At 36.8% G+C, this 22,816-nt stretch overlaps 1 protein-coding gene across 7 annotated transcripts in view; it reads left to right on the top strand.

Moving 5' to 3' along the window:
• The first annotated feature begins 383 nt into the window (after window positions 1-383).
• Window positions 384-22,816, top strand: part of ints8 (integrator complex subunit 8) — a 122,185-nt gene continuing 99,752 nt past the window's right edge. For 6 of the 7 annotated variants that reach the window (XM_067411682.1, XM_067411683.1, XM_067411680.1 and 3 more), the window contains exons 1-6: window positions 384-535; window positions 1,077-1,212; window positions 7,402-7,576; window positions 11,123-11,263; window positions 21,972-22,043; window positions 22,125-22,176. In XM_067411682.1, the coding sequence (XP_067267783.1) occupies window positions 1,083-1,212; window positions 7,402-7,576; window positions 11,123-11,263; window positions 21,972-22,043; window positions 22,125-22,176 (570 nt within the window). In that variant the 5' untranslated portion in view covers window positions 384-535; window positions 1,077-1,082. The remainder of the gene's footprint in view (window positions 536-1,076; window positions 1,213-7,401; window positions 7,577-11,122; window positions 11,264-21,971; window positions 22,044-22,124; window positions 22,177-22,816) is intronic. The other variant, XM_067411685.1, reaches the window with a different exon arrangement.

The raw sequence follows: 22,816 nt of genomic DNA, 5'->3' as shown, positions 1-22,816 counted from the left end.
GTCTAGACCTGCAACCTGTTCCATGCAGAAACAGAGATAGATATTAACAAAGACACGATTGCAGAGAACATATCAATTCATAAATTAAACAAATAAGTGCCTCATGATCATTCTCACCTTGTTGCTGTTGCACAAGCTTGATGAAATAAGTATACATGTACGTTGAACTTTACAACCCAATTGTGAAAATATAAATTTACATTTGTCCTTTTTATTGATTTATTTAGCCTATTTAATTTTTTTTTTTTTTTTTTTTTTTTTTGAGGCCTTATTGATATGCATTGCTTCTCCACACTCCAACACAGCAGGTGGCGGAAATGCACAATACGTTTGCTTGCCAACCGCCACTATATCAAAAGAAGAAGAAGTTGTAACCGCCTGCACAGTAGCAGCGCTGTTTCGCTTTGTCTCCCATAGATCCTCTACAATGAAGAAACTCATTGGCGTCTTTGGAACGCTTGACTCTTTTACTCTTTGCTGAAATACAAACAGTTTGTGCTATCTATCGTATTAATTATTCAGACGTTCTAAACAGGTAAGTGATAATGCGGGAATTAAGGGTAAAAACTTTCCAGCGTGTCTCTTTCATAGACTGTAAAAAAAAATAGGTCTCTTTCATTGGGACCATTTTGATCAAAGTCGAACGTTGAGCTCACCCATCTGGGATGTGTTTCTCAAAAAACATAGAGACCTTTGGGCTTACGATGCTTTTGGGAAACGCAGCCCTCAACAGTTAACAAGAGTCTGATACTTGTAAATCTAAGTTAAGCCTTACTGTCACCAATATCACTATCTTTAGTGATTATCAGTTATTAAAACGTAATGAAATAACAACATGATTGCAATTAAAAGCTCAAATATGTTATCCAGTAAATTACAGACATGGACTGTGTGCTAAAACCTGAGCTGCCTATCTTTACTATACATCATTTTGAGCATATATATGTACAGTACATTCTAAACTCGAGCCCAAAAATACTGTTTGGTTCATCAGCTCACTATATTTTGAGGCAGAGTTTAATATGCTTTATGCACTGAACGTTATGTGCTGTATACACTGATGTTTTTTTCTGCAGATTAATATGAGTGCTGAGGCTGCAGACCGGGAGGCGGTGAGTGGCAGTCGGCCCTGCACCCCACCACAGACTTCCTGGTTTGAATTTCTGCTTGATCCATCATTACTGGAGCAGCATTTACAGGGCCCTCATCCAGGTAACTAGAGTCACCACCAGTTGGACTCCTAACTGAAACATTAATTTTTCAACCTCAAGCGACCTCCGAAGAACAGGCGAATCTCAACATAACACCGACTGTTACGTAACAGTCGGGGTGTACGCACCCAATATTTGCATATGCCAGCCAATGATCGAGGCATTACACAAGGGCAGCCAGTCTTAACGTCTGAATCTGCACAGCTGAATCAACAGACTAAGTAAGCAAGCAAGGACAACAGCGAAAAATGGCAGATGGAGCGATAATAACTGACATGATCCATAATAACATTTTTAGTGATATTTGTAAATTCTTTCTAAATGTTTCGTTAGCATGTTGTTAATGTACTGTTAAATGTGGTTAGTTACCATCGTTTCTTACTGTATTCACGGAGACAAGAGCCGTCGCTATTTTCATTTTTAAACCCTTGCAGTCTGTATAATGCATAAACTCAACTTCATTCTTTATAAATCTCTCCAACAGTGTAGCATTAGCCGTTAGCCACGTAGCACTATCAAACTCATTCAGAATCAAATGTAAACATCCAAATAAATACCATACTTGCGCAATTAGACATGCTGCATGGTGAACACTTTGTAAAGATCCATTTTGAGGGTTATATTAGCTGTGTGAACTTTGTTTATGCAGTGATATGGTCGAGAGCTCGGGAGGGGGCGGAGAGCGCGAGCAATTAAAGGTGCCGCAGCCTGAATCGGTGCATTTCTAATTATGCCTCAAAATAGGCAGTTAAAAAAATGTTGAGCTGCAACTTCATTTTGAGCTGCAACTTCACAGAAACATTCAGGGGACACCTTAGGCCGGGTTCACACCGCAAGCGGCAGCAGAGCAGAAGTAGCGCGTATTTTTTCGGCGCCCATGTTAACAGATGAGAGCGTTCACACCGCACGCAGAGGCTGCGCGGCAGCGCGGAGCAGGAGCAGAGCAGAAGCAGAAGCAGCAGTGCCGCGATCGTTTCGGCGCTGGGTCTATTTTTGCTGCGCTGCTAACGCTCAATTAAAGTGAAAGAACACCTTTGATGGACAAAATAAATATGATTTCACAGAAAAACTGCTCAAAATGCACAGAATAAGCATATCTAGTGTGTTTTAACAAGAATTGAAGTATGTCAGGAAAGAAAATTAATTTGAAAACATATACAAGATTTACTCATTTAAACTTGTTTTTAATTATTCAGTTCGGGTTAAAGTATGGTATATTATAGAAAACTAAACTAAACTAGCCAGAAAATATGATATATTATTTTAGCTATTACACAGACAGCCATAGGCTCTTGCATACCTAAATCAAACCCGAGTTTGCTGTCTTTTTCGCCGAGTTTGCAGTCTTGTAAACATGTTCATGCGTCAGATGATGTAAAACACAAAGCTTACCTCATTCGTGTGCAGCAATGGACGACACAAGGCTTTTATTTATTTATTTTTATTTATTTTACGTTTATATGTGAGTGTTGTACACCTTGCATGTTAACAAACTTTCAAGACTATCAAGTTTAACAATGACCAATTATAAAAACAAATTTCTAGCTGTCTTTCTAAAGAAATGCTCACTTTATATGCACCTTCGAGCCGCTGCTGTGACGCTGTACAAACGCTTCCAGTGTGAATACTCGCGCGTCTCTGCAGCTGCAGTTCCCGCTCACGCGCTGCTAACGCGCTGCTTCCGCTCTGCTGCCGCTTGCGGTGTGAACCCGGCGTTAGACTTATATTACATTTTGTAAAAAAATGTTCGATGGCACCTTTAATAAATACTGTGCTGCGCTTCAGACTACAGTATATACCTGTTTAATTAAATGGCAGCCTTTTGTGAACTGATGAGCACCCCATGCCATATTGCGATTTTGATTATAGTTCATCTGAAAGATGCTTTGGAAATGCAGTGGCACAAAACACAATGCTAGAAATCTTTTATGTTATAATGTCAAGTCACCTTTATTTATATAGCGCTTTTTACAATGCAGATTGTGTCAAAGCAGCTTTACATTGATAACTGGTACATAATTCAAGAATAGTGTCAATGCAGGCAGATCAAAGCACTGTTGAATAAATGTCAAGAAAACTGTTGGAATATCAAATGTCAAGTCAAATGTCAAGTGTCCCCAACTAAGCAAGCCAAAGGCGAGAGCGGCAAGGAACCCAAACTCCCAACAGGTGACATCAGGTGGCAAAAAAGTGGCAAATAGGTGTTAAAATGGAGAAAAAAAACCTTGGGAGAAACCAGGCTTAGTCGGGGGGCCAGTTCAGTGCTTTGTTACGAATCAGGTTGCTATCATAAGTCTGATAGGATTGCAACAATCGAAGTATTTATTTCAGTTCCATCTAGTTGAGGATAGTATTCATCACGCCGGTATGGACGGTTTGTTGACGAACTGTGGCACTGGCTGTCGTGTTGATGATGTCTTCACAATGGATAATCTAGTCGACTCGATCTCTGCTAATACTTCAGGGCTGCGTTGTCGTCGTGTCAAGGCGCAGGTCCTTGGTCTCAGCTGGATATGGCCCGGATCTGGTTGACTACGGTAAACCTCGGGATAAACGGAAAGACTAGTATTAGCGTAGATGCCAATCTTTTTCTGATGTAACGAGTACATCTGGTGTTATAGGAAATGTTCCCGGTTCCGGCTGACCTAATTTATGCAGCCTAATAATCCTTTAACGGATTTGAAAATATAAATTGATAATGTGTTATGTGTTTGCCAGGTTAAAGAGATGTGTTTTTAGTCTAGATTTAAACTGACAGAGTGTGTCTGCATCCCAAACAATGCTAGGAAGATTGTTCCATAGTTTGGGTGCCAAATAGGAGAAGGATCTACCACCTGTGGTTGATTTTGATATTCTAGGTATTATCAGCTGGCCTGAATTCTGAGATTCAACGGTTGAATCCGAACGGTTCACAAGGCAAATCCCAAATGGAAGTGATCATCCCTATGCCCTATGTGATCATCCCTATATGAGCAAGGTATGCGCGTGCCGTATGTAGCCATTTGGAATACACTTGGCAAAGGGAGCGGCGTAATTTCCTCATTACCTTCAGCTGGGATGTTCCTGTGACAACGCAGCACAATGTGGGTCAGCAGATGACGCTGTTTTAACGGCATAATTCCTTTTTCTTTTTTTTAGCCTAAGTGCTGCAAATAAAAAAACATACATTTTATATATTTAAAAAGTTTTTAAAATATGATATATAATATAAACAGTAATATATATAAAACTTTTAAAAATATAAATTGTATATGTATTTATGCCGGCGCTTTGTTGTCATGGGAACATCCCAGCTGAGGATAATGGCGCCGCTCCCTTTGCCAAGTGCATTCCAAACGGCTACATATGGCATGCATCTACCCTGCTTACAGAGGGATGATCAAATAGGGCATAGGGATGATCACTTCCATTAGGAACTTGCCCTGTGAATCGTTCGGTACGAATACGCGTACCGTTACACCCCTACAATAAACGTGAAGGATTATAATGATTTAAGAGCTCGCTCAGGTACTGGGGAGCTAAACCATTTAGTGCTTTGTAAGTAATTAGCAAGATTTTAAAATCTATACGATGTTTAACCCTCAGGGGTCTAAGGATTTTTGGGACCCTGTGAAGTTTTGACATGCCCTCACATTTGTGCTTTTTTCAGTTGTTCATAAACATATTAATGGAAAAAGTGTCATTACACTGTATTCAGCACAAACTAGGCTACAATAATATGTGAGGAACGTGTATGTACGTGTTTGTGTTTTTGAAGGAATAACGTTTATGCGTGGTTATTGAACAAAAACAAAAAACTTAAGTCACTGAAATAAGGCCAAAATATATATATTAAATCTTTGTTCACAAGACTTCTGGGTATTTGAGGTTGTAGACTAGAGTTTTTGCTTCAAAATGGGGTAAAAATTATGCTGCCTGCTTGTTCATATAAAACAATAGAGAGATTTAAATTTTCTAAAACATCTTTGGTCAAGAAACACAGTATGCGTGGAGGCGTGAATCCTCATGTATAATGGGTGATTCTCACCTGAGAAGACAAAAGAATCGCATAATAATGACCTGAAATTACTTGCAAATTAATGAGGCCTTTCAGTCAGGTAGGCTGTGAAAAAACCCTCTGGGATCATGATTCAAATCTCATCATGGTGTAAATCAAACACTCTATTTCTTGTTAATTTAGCCACTGTATCAAATAAATACCTAGGGTTGTGTTTATTTTCTTCTAAAAGTTTTGAAAAATAGGCAGATCTAGCAGTTTTTAAGGCCTTTCTGTACTCAATCATTCTCTCTCTCCACGAAATGCCAAATACTTCTAGTTTTGTTTTCTTCCAGCTGCGCTCCATTTTTCTGGCTGCTGTTTTTAGGGCCAGAGTGTGCTCATTGTACCATGGCGTTAAGGAGCAACTGAGTCTAATGTGCTGGAAAAGACAGAGGCAATAGTTTCTGTTGCAACATCGAGGTCTTCTAAGCTGTCTGGTATGCTAAGGCGATGAAACTGATTAGAAGGATTATTTATAAAGCGATCTTTAGTGGTAGAAGTGATGGTTCTACCATATTTATGGCAGGGAGGCAGTTTAGCCTCTTTGACTAAATGTAGTATACACAAGACTAGATAATGATCTGAGATGTCGTCACTCTGCTGCAGAATTTCAACGGCATCAATATCGATTCCATGTTACAATATTAGATCTAAAGTATGATTACGACAATGAGTGGGTCCTGACACGTGTTGTCTAACACCAATAGAGTTAAGAATGTCTGTAAATGCCAATCTAGGGCTGGGCGATATATCGCATGTGATTGTCACGCGCATTTCGTCAGTAAAGCCGGTTCCCTGATTGCCGCTAAATCGCCATCACCTGCTTTCAAATGGAGCGGCATTTAATAGACAGAGCCGTAGTTCACTGATAAGCCACGCAATATCGTGTTCATTATTGAAGGCGATACATCTGCGATATGAACGTGATATTGCGTGGCTTATCAGTGATCTACGGCTCTGTCTATTAAATGCCGCTCCATTTGAAAGCAGGTGATGGCGATTTAGCGGCAATCAGGGAACCGGCTTTACTGACAAAATGCGTGTGACAATCGCATGCGATATATCGCCCAGCCCTATGCCAATCCCAATGAGTCTTTTTTTATTATCTTCATGGATATTAAAATCACCAACAACAAGGACTTTATCTGCAGTTTATCTGCAGTACTAATTCTGATGGAAAATCGGCAAATTCTTTGATAAAGTCTGTATGGTGTCCTGGTGGCCTGCATACAGTAGCCAGCACAAATGTCAACTTACATAATGTTACGTAAAGCACCATCACTTTGAAGGAGTTATATTTGAAAGACATCTGGCTGATAATGTAAATATTACTATAAATTACACCTCCCCCTTTGCCTTTCTGACGATGATTGTCAATAATCATAACCTTGAGGACTAGACTCATTTAAAGTAATGTAATCGTCCAGTTTTAGCCAGGTTTCTGTCAAACACAGCACATCTAGATTATTGTCTGTGATAATATCGTTTACAATAAGTGCTTTTGAAGAAAGTGAACAAATATTTAACAACCCAAGCTTTATCAATTGTTTATCATTATCTCTATTTTTTATTTGTTGAACATCAATTCAATTTTTACCATTAAATGGGTTTGGAAGTTTTTTGTTTTTACTAATTCGGGGTACAGACACAGTCTCTATGTGATAATATCTAGGTGTAAGAGTTTCTAATGATAAGTATAAAATAGTTTTGATTAATTTTATGAAACTGTGGTAGGACAATATAAGTAAAATGTCAGAAATACAAAGAAATCTAATTACCTTGTTCAAAGGAGATTGCATATTATGACTTTACTGTAGTAAATATAAGTGTCACTTTAAGCTCAACTGTCACTTTAAGGTGAACTTGTTAACATGTTTTCATAATCTCTGCAAATGCTTTGTTTTTAGCTGATGTCAAATTAGTCCTTCTAAGTCTATTCTGCATTGATAAAATCAAGTCCAGGCATTCATTTAATGTGCTCTTTTTACTTGGATATGTGTCACAATACAGAAATAAAATCAGCTGCAAATGCTTTTTTATGTTGACTTTAACAACTTTCACTATTCTTTGTTGACACATGAGGAAATAAGTTCAGATAACCTTAAGTTTTCTTAAGATGAGATTTAGAATTGAATTGTATGTTTTCCACAGATCCATCTCCTGTTCAACTCATCATTCAGTTTCTTGAGCAAGCCTCCAAACCATCTGTGAATGAGCAGAACCAGGTTCAGCCACCAGTGGACAACCGGAGGAACCGCACATTGAAGCTAATGGCACTTAAAGTTGCCGCCCACCTGAGATGGGACCTGAACATGCTAGAGAAAGGGTGAGTGAAGATAACACATTTGATTAAGTGTCGTTTTTCTTTTGAGTTTTATGTTTAGCAACTTTAGAAATTTAGAACAGCCACTCACAAATCAGTGCTTGGCTATTGTGACAAGGATTTTTGCATGGGCAAACTCCATTTACATTTAAAGGGGTCATATGATGCTTTTTAATGTTTTTCTTTTCCTTTAGTGTGTAATGTATCTGTTTGTATGTGTATAAGATCTGAAAAGTTACTGCTTCAGACCTGCCAAAAAGCCAAGGTCTGCATCACAATGCAAAATATTAGCATAATGCCTGCCCAAACCCATATGTAAAGAAAGATGATGGGGCTTCATTGAATTGTAGTGTTGTCTTGTCGCCATGTCAAGGAGATCTTTGTATCTGAAAGGTAAGAGAGTTATGAAATAAAAGCTTACCACTGTGAAACATATTGCTGAAGTTTTACTTGCAAAGTTGTTTCCGATTGATCTGCTTGATCATCTGCATTTTCAGAAATCCGCATATTACCCGACATGGTAATACAGTAGGGGTATAATGATACATCGTTATAGCTAGATATCACAATATTAAAATGCGACTATATGTATTGTTAATGTAAATTATATGATTTGTGATATACATAGTTAGTTTTATCCAATTATTAGCTTCTGTCATCATGTACTCACCCTCGTTTAAAATCTATAATATTTTCATTCAACTTCCAAACACACATAAAGATATTTTTTATGAAACCTGAGAGATTTCTGTTCCTCCATTTAAAGTCCATTCCTCTAAAACATGTCATAAAGTCATTGTAAAAATAATCATTCAAGTTGTCTAATCCAAATCCAAGTCTTATGAAGAAAGACGATGGCTTTGAACAGATTTACAATGACTCGCAGTAAACTTCCGTGTAGTAAACACGGATGTTCAAATGATTGCGTGACATGCAAAAACAACGTATGAGAGTGCATAAATGCAGAATTAAAATTTTTGGATGAACTAACCATTTACAGTTTGGGAATAGTCATTTTGACATGCTTTCTTGCAATTAGAACTGTGATTAATGGCATTGATCATCTGAAGCACACATGCGCTGCCGGAACGGTACTCCTCAAAGTGAAAGTACAAACATAATTTAAACCACCATATCACATTTAGTTTTTGTAGTATGATTTAAAGTGTCTTAGATGGTTTGTGCAATTATAGCGAAAGAGGCAGGACATAGCAAGCACTGGGAGAGTCTGTGCATGTGCGGCTTGCCTGTGTAAGAGATCTAACAAATGCCTACATTGAAAGTGCGAAAGCGGCAAAGGAAGCACTTCATTTGGAAATGACAGAATGTAAAATACCAGCATCTGACGTTAAACCCATATTGAACCTGTACATTTACAATAAATGGCAAATGGAATGGAACAAATGTGTAAATAACAAATTATATGAGGTGAATCCAGTTTTAAATCAAGGAGTTATTAGTTATTATTTTGAAAATGGATATGAACGTCTGGATATATACGAGATGCCAAATTGGACATTCAAGACTCACTCATTCATATTTATTGAAGGGGGAAGAGAAACCGGTCTGTGATTTGTGTAAGAATTTCACGAGTGTAAAACATATTTTAATTTTTTAAATAATATTAGACAACTGTTTTATACAGAGAACACATTAATGGACATTTTTAAAAAGGTTTCTCCTGGAGTAATTTTAGAATTTGTTGAATATTCAATTGAAAGACTCTATGTAATTGTTGTTATTATTAATGTTGTTATTGGTATATATGCCTGATTTTGTATAGTGATTGTTTTTAAGACAAAATTGTTAAATTATTGTAAACAATATATTGAAGTGATATTGCTGATTGCCAAATATATTGTTGCTGATATGGCATTAAGTCATACATAAATGAATAAACACTGTAAGTGCGAGGGGAAAAAAAAAAAAAGAAAATTTACAGAGTAATGTCAGTGACATTACTACATTAAACTACTATATATAATTTTGAATATAATGTATAATGCAGTGGGGGAATATTTGTGGGTCCTGAAAATCTGAAAAAAAAAAAAATATTATTTTAATATAATAAAGTAGTAAAAAAACCTCTCTTCTTTATTTTGACTTAAAGGTGCCCTAGATTCAAAAATTTAATTTATCTTGGCATAGTTAAATAACAAGAGTTCAGTACATGGAAAAGACATACAGTGAGTCTCAAACTCCATTGTTTCCTCCTTCTTATATAAATCTCATTTGTTTAAAAGACCTCCGAAGAACAGGCGAATCTCAACATAACACTGACTGTTACATAACAGTCGGGATGTACGCCCCCAATATTTGCATATGCCAGCCCATGTTCCCAACATTATGATAGGCATTAGACAAGGGCAGAACGTCTGGATCTGTGCAGAGCTGAATCAACAGACTAGGTAAGCAAGCAAGGACAATAGCAAAAAATGGCAGATGGAGCAATAATAACTGACATGATCCATGATAACATGATATTTTTAGTGATATTTGTAAATTTCACTTTCTAAATGTTTCGTTAGCATGTTGCTAATGTGGTTAAAGTTACCATCGTTTCTTACTATATTCACGGAGACGAGACTGTCGTTATTTTCATTTTTAAACACTTGCAGTCTGTATAATTCATAAACACAACTTCATTCTTTATAAATCTCTCCAACAGTGTAGCATAGCCTCAAACTCATTCAGAATCAATGTAAACATCAAAATAAACACTACTTACGCGATTAGACATGCTGCATGACGAACACTTTGTAAAGAATCATTTTGAGGGTTATATTAGCTGTTTGAACTTTTTTTTTTTTTATGTTGTTTAAGGCAAGCACGAGCTCTTGGGGCGTGGAGCACGAGATTTAAAGGGCCACACACCCTGAATCGGCTCATTTCTAATTATGCCCCAAAATACGCAGTTAAAAAAATGAATTAAAAAAAATCTATGGGGTATTTTGAACTGAAACTTCACAGACACATTCAGGGGACACCTTAGACTTATATTACATCTTTTAAAAAAAAGTTCTAGGGCACCTTTAAAATATCATGATAGTATTGTGAGTTCCGTATCACGATTTGTATCGAATCATGACATGAGTATATCATTACATTCCTATAATACAGACAACATCATTGCTGTGTGTTTACAGTTGCTTTAGAAGCCTTGGAAGCTGAAGCTTGTGATTTTGGTAAGGCCTGTTACGTTTCTGACACGCTCTTGAGGTTTTTGACCAATCACGATGCACTGGGCCATCTGGCCAATCAGAGCAGTCTGGGCTTTTTGGAAGGAGAGACTTTGTAGAAATCAGAGCGTTTCAGACAGACTGGGAATTAGGGGTACTGTAATAATGTACAGTAAGTGAAAAATGTTTTTTGAACATTAATCATATTAACATATTACACCTAATAAATAAATAAAATTATTTAAATAAATAATTTTAAATACTTTAAAAATGGCATCATATGACCCCTTTTAAGAAAATTTAAAGATTGTGTTGGACATTGATACCGATGGTAAATTGATCCTGTTTTGTCTTTGTGTTTGAATCACAGTTTGACCATCCCTGTGCTCAATATGTTATTGAATGAGCTTCTGTGTGTCAGTCATGTTCCTCCTGGAGTTAAACATGTAGATCTGGATTTGTCCACCCTGCCGCCCACCACAGCTATGGCCGTGCTGATCTACAACAGATGGTCAGTGTGGCATTCATTTGTATGTCACAGCTTAGGCAGTAGTCAAGTTTACAATGGTTGTTTTTCTGAAATGATTGAGACATTTTCAATGACGAATGTGCAGCCTTCAAAATAAAATGGTTTATAAGCTATAAGCTGTCAGTCAGAAACTTGTGTGCATGTGATGCACAGTGGTCACACTAATGGTTTATCAGAGGTGCATGCTTTCATTGACTTGCGCAGTTTAATTCTCACACTTTAATAGTATTTATAACTCTTAACTTAATAAAACTAGCTGTGTTACTATGAGGCATGATCACATCACAATGTAGCTCTGTATGCAGGCATGAAGTACTTTGTATGAAATACACACACCTCAGTGTAAAATTGTCATTCAGTGTAATGGTCCGGACTTTGATTTTACCATTACATCTTCAAATTAACATATAAAATACCAATTTAAAAAATATATTTGTTTGCTTGGCATTTTTAAATAGGTGTTGGCTGTGTTATATTAAAGACCGTCTTTTTTTAAGTATTTAAATAACCAGGGAACTTTTGTCCTGAAAATGCAGTTTGTAAGAGATCATTCAGTGTAACAGGATCAAGAAGCCATTCAAAAACAGATTCGACAATCTGTGACATCATCAGAAGGCACCATGAAGACCAGTTGGTGCTGCAGTCAAGCAGGTTCATTGCTCTTAAAAATTTGATTCCACATTTTCATGGTGTGGTATCCTAAGTTTCAAAAACACATGTTATTTAGTGAAATGCGCTTACATTGTTAGATTTTTTTTTGAAAAATAAGTAGCTGTTGTGAATAATTGTGATTAAAGGGATAATTCACCCAGAAATGAAAATTTGATGTTTATCTGCTTACCCCCAGCACATCCAAGATGTAGGTGACTTTGTTTCTTCAGTAGAACACAAATACTGATTTTTAACTCCAACCGTTGCCGTCTATCAGTCAAATAATGCTAGTGGATGGGAACTTCTACTATAAGAGTAAATAAAACTTGCATAGACAAGTCCAAATTAAACCCTGCCGCTCGTGACGACACATTGATATGTGTTTATATCATTTTTTAACTCTAATACACCACTATGTCCAACTGCGTACAGCATTCGCTTAGTGATGTCTGATCGTGCTCTGACAGCGGCAGTGATGTCTCGGGCATATAGTTCAATGAGAGCGAGACATCACTGCCGCTGTCAGAGCGCGATCAGACCTTACTAACGAGTGCTGAACGCGGTTGGACATAGTGGTGTATTAGAGTTAAAAATGATATAAATACTGTTCGGTTTATCGCACAAACCGATCGTTTTGCGTCTTAGGACATCAGTGTGTCGTCACGATCCGCAGGGTTTAATTTGGACTTGTCTATGCAAGTTTTATTTACTCTTATAGTAGAAGTTCCCATCCACTAGCATTATTTGTTGAGTTAACAATCATCATTTGTGTTCTACTGAAGAAACAAAGTCACCTACATCTTGGATGCGCTGGGGGTAAGCAGATAAACATCAAATTTTCATTTTTAGGTGAACTATCCCTTTAACTTTACTGGTCAAACTCACTGTTTGATATAGGTGGCCAGTTGATGGCCTGCAGTATAAGCTGAAATAGAAGTTTGATTTTTTTTTTTTTTTTTGTCATTCAGTGTAATAACAAAAACACCAGTGTCATCCATTACACTGAATGACAGTATCACTGTATAAATAACAATTTTAGCATCTTATTTATTACATATAAATGAGGATTGTTTAGCACTGACAAATATGTGTTAACTTAATAAATAATATATTTTTTTAACTTATCTTTATTATCATCATTATCATTATAGTTATCATACTTGGTGTGAACGGGCCTTTAAGGAAAAGAGAAAGGTATTCAGGATTGGGAGAGTCAGAATAATCACTTATTTTGTAACAGAGAGTTCCCCCTCACAAGTTTAAGAGACCATTGAGGGGATTCTCCACACAAAATGGTCATCCTGATAATAATCTGTAGTTTGAAGGATGTTAGCAAAATTAAAAGATTTAAAAATTACAATTAATTGGTATTTGAGTGCAGCTGCACTATATCATTAGTCTTTTAATATGCCAAATGAGTGCTGTTTTAAATATGCCTAATAAGACTTTCTAAAACATAAATACTGTTACACTGAATGACATTTTAGTGGGTGTCTTCTGTAAATTATGGTAAAAAATGTATGATGGTCATTATTTTTTGCACAGAAAAATATAATTAAACAGGACACATTCTAATGAACAGGAAAAAAAAATAAAGCTGTATTACACATTTATTTTATGACCCATAAACAGTTGAAACATTTATATATTATTATATTATATTGCAAATTGGCTTTGCTTAAAACAGTGTTTTATACTATTGGATTTCTGATGAAAATAAAGTAGGAAACAAACAAGAAAGTCAACCCTTAAAGGGTTAGTTCACCCAAAAATGAAAATTCTGTCATCATTTACTCACCCTCATGACGTTCCAAACCCATAAGACTTTCGTTAATCTTTGGAACACAACTGAAGATATTTTTGATGATCTGAAAGCTTTCTGTGCATCCTTTGACAGCTATGCAACTACCACTTTGACGCTTCAAAAAGTTCATAAAGAGATCGTAAAACTAATCTAAATAAATTGAGCAGTTTAGTCCTAATTTTCTGAAGAAAGGCGTAACACACGTGAATGAACCTCATTGGTTCTTGCTTGTCAAATGAACATGTTTGAGCTTATGTTTACCATAACTGATGTGTGCGTTGATGAGTATTTATGTGAACAAAAGCCTAAATTAAATCTGTTCATCATATAAAAGCGATCGTGTCTTCAGAAAATTGACTAAACTGCTCAATTCATATAGATTAGTTTTAATCTCTTTATGAACTTTTTAAGCATTAAAGTTAAAAAGTGGTAGTTGTGTAGCTGGCAACGGAAGGACAGAAAGCTCTCAGATCACATCAAAAAGTGTTACGAAAGTCTAATGGGTTTGGAACAGCATGAGGGTGAGTAATTAATGACAGAATTTTCATTTTTGGGTGAACTAACCCTTTAAACTCCCAAAATGAAAATTGTCATTACTCACCCTTACATCGTTCCAAACTCGTAAGACTTTCATTCATCTTCAGAACACAAATTAAGATATTTTTTATGAAATCTGAGAGATGTCTTTTCCTCCATTGACTGCTTTTGCAACAACCACTCTGACACTTAAAAAGGAGATCGGAAAACTAATCCATATGAATCGAGCAGTTTAGTCAAAATTTTCTAAAGAGACTTGATCGCTTTTTATGATGAAAAGATTTAATTTAGGCTTTTACTCACATGTAAACATTGATCAGCGAACATAAGCAGAAGCTCAGTCGAACTTGAAAAAAATCACAAGAACTAAACTCTTCTGGAAGCTCAAATGTGCTGCGAAACAAAGGAGAATGAACCTCATTGGTAACCTCAATCGAGTCTCTTAAAAAAAAAAAATTGTTCGATTAATATGGATTAGTTTTCCGATATCTTCATGAACTTTTTTTTAAAGCGTCAAGGTGGTTATTGCAAAGGCAGTCAATGGAGGAACAGACATCTCTCAGATTTCATTAAAAATATCTTCATTTGTGTTCCGAAGATGAACAAATGTCTTACGAGTTGGAAACGACACAAGTAATGAGAATTTTCATTTTGGGGTGAACACTTTAAACTGATGCCTATGGAGTTAATATTGTGCCATAATTAAACAAACAAATCCAGCATTTTGCAAACAAACATGATCTGCTTTGCAAAGGAAAACTCGACTCGCAAACAAACAGAAAGTGATGTGCAAATACAAATGTCAGTTTGAGTGAAAACGCAGAGGAGTAACAAATACTGTATTGTTTTACAAATATAAATAAATGAGCCTACATCATATTTGACAAATAAATACAAACCATCCTACAAATGGCATGTAATCTTTGAACAAATACCAAATCTAGTACATACAAACGCACACCTGTCTGTTACGATTGTAAGATACTTGTCTTTTTTAGAGATCTCTGGGCTTGATTTTCTCACAAATGTGTTCTTGCAGATTTTCTCACAAATGCAGTTGAGCAACTTACTCTTCCAAAACAGCAGATGGCGCTTTGCTATGGTTCAATTTACGCTAGTCAATTATAGTTAATAATAATTTTGTTTTATAGCGCCTTTTAAAAGTTGCACCTCCAAGCGCTTTACAAGAACATACAAATACAATGGAATAGAGGAATTAAAGGTGCCCTAGAATTGAAAATTGAATTTACCTCGGCATAGTTAAATAATTAGAGTTCTATGCATGGAAATCACATACGGTGAGTCTCAAACAAATTTGAATTTTGTGCAAAAGACCTCTGAAGAACAGGCAAATCTCTACACAACACCGACTGTGACGCAACAGTCGGGATCATTAAAATGTACGCCCCCAACTTTTGCATATGCCAGCCCATGTTCAAGACATTAGACAAGCCAGTATTAACTTCTGGAGCAGCACAGAGCTGAATCAATAGACTTTATGCTGGTAAGCAAGCAAGGACAAAAGCGAAAAATGGCAGATGGAGCAATAATAACTGACATGATCCATGATATCATGATATTTTTAGTGATCTTTGTAAACTATCTTTGTAAACGTTAGCATGTTGCTAATGTACTGTTAAATGTGGTTAAAATTACCATTGTTTCTTACTGTATTCACGGAGACGAGCCATGTCGTTATTTTTATTATTAAACACTTGCAGTCTGTAGAATTCATAAACACAACTTCATTCTTTATAAATCTCTCCAACAGTGTGTAACATTAGCTTTAGCTACGGAGCACTATCAAACTCATTCAGAATCAAATAGGAGTGTAATGATATATTGAAGTACGATATTTTGCAATGCAAAAATGTTACGATATGTATCGTAGAGTGATGGCGATACTTTTACGATATGAGGGCAGTCTAATCTTATTGCTTGAGCTGCCGACGTGACCTACTCTGCAACATGGATGTGGCAGTGAAAGAAGCCGAGTTGTCACCGCTTATAAGGGACATGTCTCAATCAGCTCTCTAGTTAAGTGTTTCGCGCACACATCAGATCTTGCAAGCAGGTTTAAAACATTTCTCATGTCAGTCTCTTGCTTGGTTGTGTGAGAGAAGTCATGGCTTTCTTTCACCGCAGTGCCACAGCAAGAGCTGTGCTCACAGAAAGTAAAAGATGCTTGCGATGCTTTGCTTTAAGAAGTTCTGTGGGGCTGTTCACATATTGCGTCTTTTCCGCGTGCAAGTCGGTTATTTCAAATAGCCACGCGGCAGGCGTGCTCATAATGGAATAAACGCGGTCGCGATGCGCATGCGGTTTGTTTTCCAGGCGCATCGAGATGAAAAATTCTCAACTTGTCACATGGCCTGCGCTTGCGGCATTCTGAAAAGAACCAACCGATCAGCTATGGTTTTTATATCTTATCTACATAAATATATCTAGTAAAGGTAATGCAAGGGCTAGAAATCAATTTATCCTTTGCTGAAACTTCCCACTCCTCTTGGAGAGCACAGTTCATGGCTGCGTAGCAACGACCGACGCCACAGGAGCGCAAGAGCTTTGGAAAGAAGCGGTGCGGCCGCGCCTTCTACGTGTCTTTAGACGCGATATGTGAACGGTCCCTTTAGATTCTTTATTCTAAGTTCATGTTAAATTTAACATTTTTTTTTTTTTTCCAGTGACAGACAGACCTATTCTGCTGTTAATTTGAATACAGAAGGTTTTTATTAAACCCTGAAATGTGATCTTTTATGTACAACAATGAAAATTATTGAAATTTAACGTTTTTTAAATAAATCTTATTAGAATTTCAGTTTCATTTTTTTCAAAATATCGGGATACATATTGTATCGTGAACTCGGGTCACGATACGGTATGCATCTCGATACTGAGCATATCGTTACACCCCTAGAATCAAATGTAACACACAGACCTCTAATGCAAATAACATATCTTGCAGACCTCTAAACCGCAGCTTTGTTTTCTTTTTTGTTTTCGTTTTGTAATAACGTAATGTGTACCATTTGTACAGAGGCTCCATGGATTTGCATTTATCAAGCTTACACAGACAGTGAATGTGAAAGAAATTGACTGAGCATGTGCAATTATCTGCATCTGCACTTCAGGCTGATGACATATATTCGTGAAAAAAGGTTGTAGTTTCCAAGGAGAGCGAAATTTCTTGGCTTCAACACATTGCTGGTCAGCTGAGCCTTCTAAAGTGGTGCTCAAAGTTAAAATGATTTCAACAGCTTTTTTCATTACATCTCTCTTTGAATGAATCAGCGTTTTTGAACGTGTAGTTGAATAAACAGTTTAAAAACGTACTCGAAGACAGTCACTTGCCACCACGTTATAGCGTAACAATGTAACGGCACTGACTGACAGCCTGTCTAGATCGCGCGGAGATGTTATTCTGATTATACTGGTGAAATACCAGCAGAAAGTCTCTTGTCCAGTCTGATTTGAGGATCAGCCCTAGCTGTTATACATATAACAATAGCCCTACGATCTTACTGTCAGGTTTATGTTATGTTATGTGGACCCTTATTTTGACATTCTTTTCTGTTTATTTCACTTCCTGTTTCAACGCACGATTAGCTGTGCATTATGACCATGACCATGTTTTGCTTAAGTGTTATTTGACATAATTAAGATTATTTTTTTTTTTTCTGACAGTTTAACTCTGAGATCGTGTCATATTTTATTACCATTTTTTTTAAACTATAGTGAATAAATTGTATTAATTAATGAAAAGTTTAAGCTGTCGGAATGCATTTTGGTGTATAATGGTGTGTGTATATATATATATATTTTTTTTTAATCGCGATTTAATTTCACACTTACCGTGAAATTAAGCATACACATTTATCTTGTTTACATCCAAATAAATACCATACTTACATGATCCGATAGGCTGCATGATGAACACTTTGTAAAGATCCATTTTGAGGGTTATGTTAGCTGTTTATGCAATGTATTATAAAGTTGCGAGCTTGGGGGCGGGGAGCACAAGCATTTAAAGGGGCCACCCTCTGAATCGGCGCATTTATAATTATGCCCCAAAATAGGCAGTTAAAAAACGGAATTAAAAAAAAATCTATGGGGTATTTTAAGATGAAACTTCACAGACACATTCAGGGGACACCTTAGACTTATATTACATCTTGTGAAAAAGCATTCTATGGCACCTTTAAAAGATAGAAACATGCATCAAAACACACTTCAAGATATATATAATTACATATAGGCTGACCTGAAAAAGAAACTTCTTGTAAACTTTTCAGCTGACGAAAATTAGTGGTGAACAGGTGAGTATGATGATTTCTGAAGGATCATGTGACAAAGAAGCCTTGAGTAATGATGCTGAAAATTCAGCTTTGATCACAGGAATAAATTACATTTTGAAATATACAACAGAAATCAGTTTATTTTAAATTGCAATAATATTTCACAGTATTAATGTTTTTACTTTATTTTTGATCAAATAAATACAGCCTTGGTGAGATTAAGAGACTACTTTCAAAACATTAAAAAAAACAAAAAAAAAAAACCTTAATGTTTCCAAACTTTTGACCGGTACTGTACATGCAGTGAAGATAATCAACTTAAGCGTTGCCTGAACCAAATTTGTGTGGCTATTATTAATATGTTTAAATGAAAATGAGAAGAGGCAGATTGGTGTTTTATAACATGTTTTGTATAATGTTGCTAGCGGTTAAACATACAGAGATAACCAGAGTAGCCAGAGCAAGCCGAGTTATCAAGATTGCTGCTGTTGCATTTTGCAGATAATTTAGAATTACTGAACCTTGCATACTTGGTATTGAGAAACATCTAAACTCACTTGTTCACCGCTCATTTTCGCCAGCTGTAAGCTCCTTGTAAACTTGTTTTGAAGCATGTTTCTTTCTTTTATTTCCCCTATTCCATTGTATTTTATTTGTATGTTCTTGTAAAGCGCTTTGAGATGCAAATTTTAAAGGTGCTATAAAAGTTTTATTAATATTAATATTATTATTATTATTAATTAGGGGCCAGGAACGCTTCTTCTTCTTCTTCTTCTTCTTCTTCTTCTTCTTCTTCTTCTTCTTCTTCTTCTTCTTCTTCTTCTTCTTCTTCTTCTTCTTCTTCTTCTTCTTCTTCTTCTTCTTCTTCTTCTTCTTCTTCTTCTTCTTCTTCTTCTTCTTCCGCTCTTGAAGTCTATGGCAGCTCATAGAACCGCTTGCGGGAAAGTTATGAAATTTGGCACACAGTTAGAGGACAGTCTGCCCTTTGTCCATAGCAAATTTGGAGTCTCTAACTCAATCCCTTTAGCGCCACCAGCTGTCCAAAGTAGCACTTATGTTTATGATAATAACTTTTGAACCGTAAGGGCTAGAAACAACAAGTCAAGTCAATTCCTCAAACCGTTTTCGTAAAATAAGCGAACGAATTGTGCATAGTGCTTGCGAAAATGGACATAAAGCTGTATCTCCACAACGCTTTATCGTATTCAGACCAAACTTGGTACATGTCATCACAAGCATGACCAGAGGCATCATGCAGTGTTCTGGCACAGCGCCACCTACTGGTGCGGAGATATGAAATTCATTTTTGCTTATAACTTCTGATGGTTTTGTCCAAAAATCATAAATTTGGTCTCGTTGGATTCGGGGAAACATGCCAAGTCGAATGATATCCAATTTTCCCATATTGGCAATTTTGGCTGTCAGCCATTTTGAATATTGTGCTAAAATGCTGTATTTTATGAACGCATTAGCGTATCGTTACGAAACTCGGTATGGGTCATCAGGACAATGCCTTGAAGGAGGCTGAGAAGTTTCGGACCAGCGCCACTTTGTGGTCAAAAGTTATAACAAAATTTACAAAAATGCTAATAACTTTTGACTGTATTCACCAATTGTAATGAAACTGGTCTCAGTAGATGCCTTGGGTCATGCTGAGAACATAGACATCAAATTTGCCATAGTCAGCTAAACTTCCTGTCCGCCATATTGTTTTTCTTTAAAAACCTACTTTTTCGAACTCCTCCTAGACCGTTGCTCCGATTTTCACCAAAATTGAACCATGTCATCTTCAGATCATGCCGACAAAAAGTTATGGATTTCAAGTCGATACGTCAAACCGTTTTCGTATACCGGAGCAACAAATTTGAGGCATGATGCAAAACCCACTCCTGAAGCTGTATCTCTGCACTGCTTTATCATATTCAGACCAAACTTGGTACATGTCATCACAAGCATGACCTGAGGCATCATGCAGTGTTTCGGCGCAGTGCCACCTACTGGAGTGGAGATATGAAAAATGGCTATTTTTGCTTATAACTTCTGATGGCTTTGACCAAAATCATAAATTTGGTCTCTTTAGATTCGAGCCATCATGCCGAGTCGAATGATATCCAATTTTCCCATATCGGCCATTTTGTCCTTCTGCCATTTTGAAATTTGTGCTAAAATGCTGTATTTTGCGAATGCATTTGCGTATAGTTACGAAACTCTGTATGGGTCATCAGGACAATGCCCTGAAGGTGCCTGAGAAGTTTCAGACCAGCACCACCTTGTGGTCAAAATTTATAACAAAATTGACAAAAAAGTTAATAATTTTTGACTATATATACCGATTGTAATGAAACTGGTCTCAGTAGATTCCGTCGGTCATGCTGTGAACATAGATATCAAATTTTCCATAGTCGGCCGAAGTTCCTGTCCGCCATATTGTTTTTCTTTAAAAACCTACTTTTTCAAACTCCTCCTAGACCATTGCTCCGATTTTCACCAAAATCGAACCGTATCATCTGCAGACTATGCTGACAGAAAGTTATGGATTTCAAGTCGATACGTCATACTGTTTTCATATACCAGAGCAACGAATTTGAGGCATGATGCAAAACCCAGTCTGGAAGCTGTATTTCTACAATGCTTTGATATATTAACACCAAACTTTGCAAGTGTCATTGTCACCTCACTCTGACCATACCACATTAATTTGGTCACAGTGCCACCTATTGGTCGAAAGTGATGAAACAGTAAATCCTAATTTTTTTTTATCATTTATCAGCTCTTTTGCCTAAAATTATCTTAATAGGTCTTTAATTGCTCACTGTTGCAGTTGGTCTGATGCTCACAGCCATGTTGGCTGGCTTCTTGTGCCGTTTTTGTGCTTGGCCCCGTAATTGCTGCTTGCAGCTATATTATTATTATTATTATTATTATTATTATTATTATTATTATTATTATTATTATTATTATTATTATAAATGCATGTTTCTGGGCTTCTTTCGGGAGACTAGCGTAAATTGACCCATAGCAAAGCACCATCTGCTGTTTTGGAAGAGGAAGTTGCTCAACTGCATTTATGAGAAAATCAAACGTTTGTATGCACTAGATTTGGCATTTGTTCAAAGATTACATGCCATTTGTAGGATGGTTTGTATTTATTTGTCAAATATGATGTAGGCTTATTTATTTATATTTGTAAAACACAATACATATATTTGTAACTCATGAGTTTTCACTCAAACTGACCTTTGTATTTACACATCACTTTCTGTTTGTTTGCAAGTCAAGTTTCCTTTGCGAAACAGATTGTTTGCAAAATGCTGGATTTGTTTAGTTATGGCACAATATTAACTCCATAGATGCCGTGCCAGCCACTTGTGTTGATGGTGTAATATGAACTTTTTCCCAATAGGGCCATTCGTACCATTGTGTTAAGCAGCTTTCCTGAGAAACAGACCAAACCTGGACCACATCAGCTGAATATGTAAGAAAGGAATGAAAGAGGTGTCAGTTCTTTGTCTTGTGTGGGGTTGAATTTGTACTAATAGTTTTGTGTGTCCTGTAGGATGAATCTGGTCCAGCAGGAAAAGGAACTCATGGAGAACATACTGAGTGTGGTATGACTGGAACTTGCTTTTAAGATATATGCTTGTAGCTGTCTGCAGTGTTTTATATACTGGTATCTAGGGCTGTCGCGATGACCGCAATATTATACCACGCTATTGAAGAGCCAACTACAGAGGAACGCAAGAACCACAGTAGAGGTCTGCGCTCCCGCAATGGTTCTATTCCGCACGAACCCGCTCCCACCTAAAATTCACTGTGTGTTCACCCGCTATCCGCATATAGTGATTTTCTTCCCGACCCGATGGGTCCCGCTAAAGATCGTTTCCAGAATCTCGCGTTTAAACTTCCCCTAAAGAAAGAGAGTGATTGGGGATAACAAATATAAAATGTTGCATGTATAAAAGATTTGTTATTTGTCTATGATGCTGTCAGCACCCTAAAAAATGTCAGAGAAAAACTGCTGGCTTACAAGCTATAGGCCTACTGCAAAATGAAATCTTTTTTAACATCCACGCAAGAACAGAGTGACGCTAACGACCATTTCAGAACATCTCTCTCCTCCAAAATCCGATCAAAAAGGTTGAATGTTCTCTGAAGGTGCACTCGCACAGACCTCTAATGCAAATAACATATCTTGCCAGGTTTCTCAGGACAGAGAACTGGGGACTGTGTGAACGCCAGCACTGCAGA

The sequence above is a fragment of the Chanodichthys erythropterus genome, chromosome 15, assembly GCF_024489055.1.
Source record: "Chanodichthys erythropterus isolate Z2021 chromosome 15, ASM2448905v1, whole genome shotgun sequence".
Taxonomy (NCBI): domain Eukaryota; kingdom Metazoa; phylum Chordata; class Actinopteri; order Cypriniformes; family Xenocyprididae; genus Chanodichthys; species Chanodichthys erythropterus.
The sequence above is the reverse complement of the archived record's forward strand: the minus strand, read 5'-3'. Positions and strand labels throughout refer to the sequence as shown.